This window comes from Oryctolagus cuniculus, chromosome 1 (genome assembly GCF_051225735.1).
Source record: "Oryctolagus cuniculus isolate XC-2025 breed Fujian yellow rabbit chromosome 1, ASM5122573v1, whole genome shotgun sequence".
NCBI classification, from domain to species: domain Eukaryota; kingdom Metazoa; phylum Chordata; class Mammalia; order Lagomorpha; family Leporidae; genus Oryctolagus; species Oryctolagus cuniculus.
The window spans coordinates 116,670,862-116,673,291 of record NC_142867.1 but is presented as its reverse complement, the minus strand read 5'-3'; the positions used below and the strand labels follow the sequence as shown (position 1 = coordinate 116,673,291).

The 2,430-nt window shown below is 40.4% G+C and overlaps 1 protein-coding gene across 1 annotated transcript; it reads right to left on the bottom strand.

Annotated features, from left to right (window-relative positions):
• Nucleotides 1–534: 534 nt before the first annotated feature.
• LOC100338201 (olfactory receptor 10D3) lies at nt 535–1,473 on the bottom strand. The gene has a single exon (XM_002708300.5). The coding sequence runs from the start codon at nt 1,471–1,473 to the stop codon at nt 535–537; it is 939 nt and encodes a 312-aa protein (XP_002708346.4).
• Between the last annotated feature and the right edge of the window lie 957 nt (nt 1,474–2,430).

Genomic DNA, 2,430 nt, shown 5'->3' with positions numbered 1-2,430 from the left:
AATGGAGCCCTGGGGGACTCTTTTTAGACAAATTCTAAGGTATTTCCTTTCCAGACAGTTTTGAGTAGAGAAGAAAACTTTTTTATCCTGACTCTACTCTTTGATCCAAAAATAATAAAAGAAAGATGATTATCTTACTCTATCACTCAATTATCTCAAAATCCTTTTTTTCTATCTATTGCGTTTCCCCATGGGTTATTCTGCCCTAGTATGAAGAAGATGAAACCAAGAATAGTAGATGAAATTGTTTGGTCAAAAGATCCTCCTACCAGTGACAGTAGTTCTCCATAAAATAAAAGTAAATAATAATAAACAAGAGTACTACATGATTTGAAAAATAGGTAGAGAGGAAGAACCCATATAAAACAAGAAAATAAAATACACAGATATATTATTCAATATATCAAAGTGGTCCACTCTACTCAGTGTGTTCTGAAAATCAAAAATTGTTGTTACATATGAGTATTCCAGAAGAAATTTTACGTGTTGAGGCACAAAGAATCCCAGGGTCATATGCCCATCAATCTGTTCTTACTAACTTTTGGAGATAAGGGCTCTCCTGTGCAATATTGTTTTTAGGACTGCTTTTACTTCCTTATTCCTCAAGGTATAGATCAAAGGGTTTAGCATTGGTCCTACCAGGTTCATCAGAATTTGCACCACAGTTCCCAGCATGGGGTTGGGTGTGGGCTGTAGGTAGACTGTAATGATGGGCCCATAGGCACACAGGATGGCGATGAGGTGAGCACTACAGGTAGAGAAGGCATGGCAGCGTCCCTCAGTTGTGTGAATACTCAAGATAGCGACTGTGATTCGAAGGTAGGACACAAGGATTAGGAGAAAGCAGACAAGAGATACAAGGCCAACATTGGTAAAACTCACCCTCTGTGCCATGGATGTGTCAGCAGAGGCCAAGGGCAAGAGTGCTGGGATATCACAGAAGAAGTTATCCACATTATTGGGGCCACAGTAGGGCAATGTGAAGGTGAGAGAAGTCAAGATGCTGGAATGGATGCACCCTAACAGCCACGTGCCCACAGCAAGGGCTACACAGATTCTAGGGTTCATGATGGTTGTGTACCGCAGAGGATAACAAATGGCAGCAAAACGGTCATAGGCCATCACAGTATACAAAAAGCACTCGATGCTTCCAAGGAAATGGAAGAAGAAGAGGTGGAAGACACAGTCTTTGTAGGAGATGAGTCGACTCAGTCCCATAAGGTACAGCAGCATTTTGGGACACGTCACAGAGGAGAAACCCATGTCAAACACGGACAAGTTCTCCAGGAAGAAATACATGGGTGTGTGAAGACGAGTAGAAGAAATGACAGCCACGAGGATAGATAAATTTCCCAGCAGAGTGCAGACATAGAAGGGCAAGAATAAGACAAAAAGCATAGTCTCCAGGCCCTCCGTGAGTGGGATTCCCAGCAGGATGAACTCAGCAACCACCGAGCAGTTATTCACCTCCATGAGAGCCAGTCCTGAGCAAGGAAGAGGAAGCAGAGGTGGTGGAAGGAGGCTTGCTGTCAAGTCAATAGAATAGCTTGCTGTCAAGAACTGAACATACTGGGAAAATGAAATTTAGAGTGATTGTGGTTTGATTCCAAGTTATAGAAAGATGGTTTGTGATCCAAATTGCAACATTTTATAATTGGAATGTAACTATCGTAGACAACTTAGTTTCTGTATCAACTGCTTTTGCTGTATTGATTCCAGTTGAGATGTTCCTTTATTAAAGCAATATTTTGAAAAGTATGCTAGAATGAAGCTTTTCAAGGGGAAGGACAGTGCCTACATGAACATACGCTGCTCCTCTCTTAGGTGAAGAAATAGCAAGTATTAGAACCATTTAAAGGCATTTCATATCTCTGAAGATAATTGCAGCAACTTAAGAATCAATATTTTTGGGAATTATCATTGCTGACAACATTACATGCTATCCCTTTCTTTTTTCTAAATGAACAATCCCCAATTTATAGTTCAGAATGTGCACATATGGTCTCAGAGTATTTAATCCTCATAGTAACCCTTGGCTGTAGATTTATAGAAAATGGAATATTTGAACAATAAACACTAAGCAATTCTCATAAATTATGATAAGCTAATAAGTGGCAGAAGTAGGGATTTAAATCTTTTTCTCCCCAGACATCAGTCTGCATCTGTGGTGGATCATGGTATCACTGCAGTTGCACAACCTCGCCCCAGTGTCATCCATGTTTTTCTTTTCATATCCCCAGATTATGAAAATGTGTCTGCTCCCACTTAGTGGGCAGTGGGAAATCAACTTTTGTGTGCCTACCTCCCACGCACACTCTGAAATCTAGGAGAGTAAATACTTCTTAATACTTGCAGCTATATCCTCAGAGCAAAGAACAGTGACTGGAAAAGAGTAGCTTCTCACTAAGTGTTGAGAGAAAGCATAAAAAT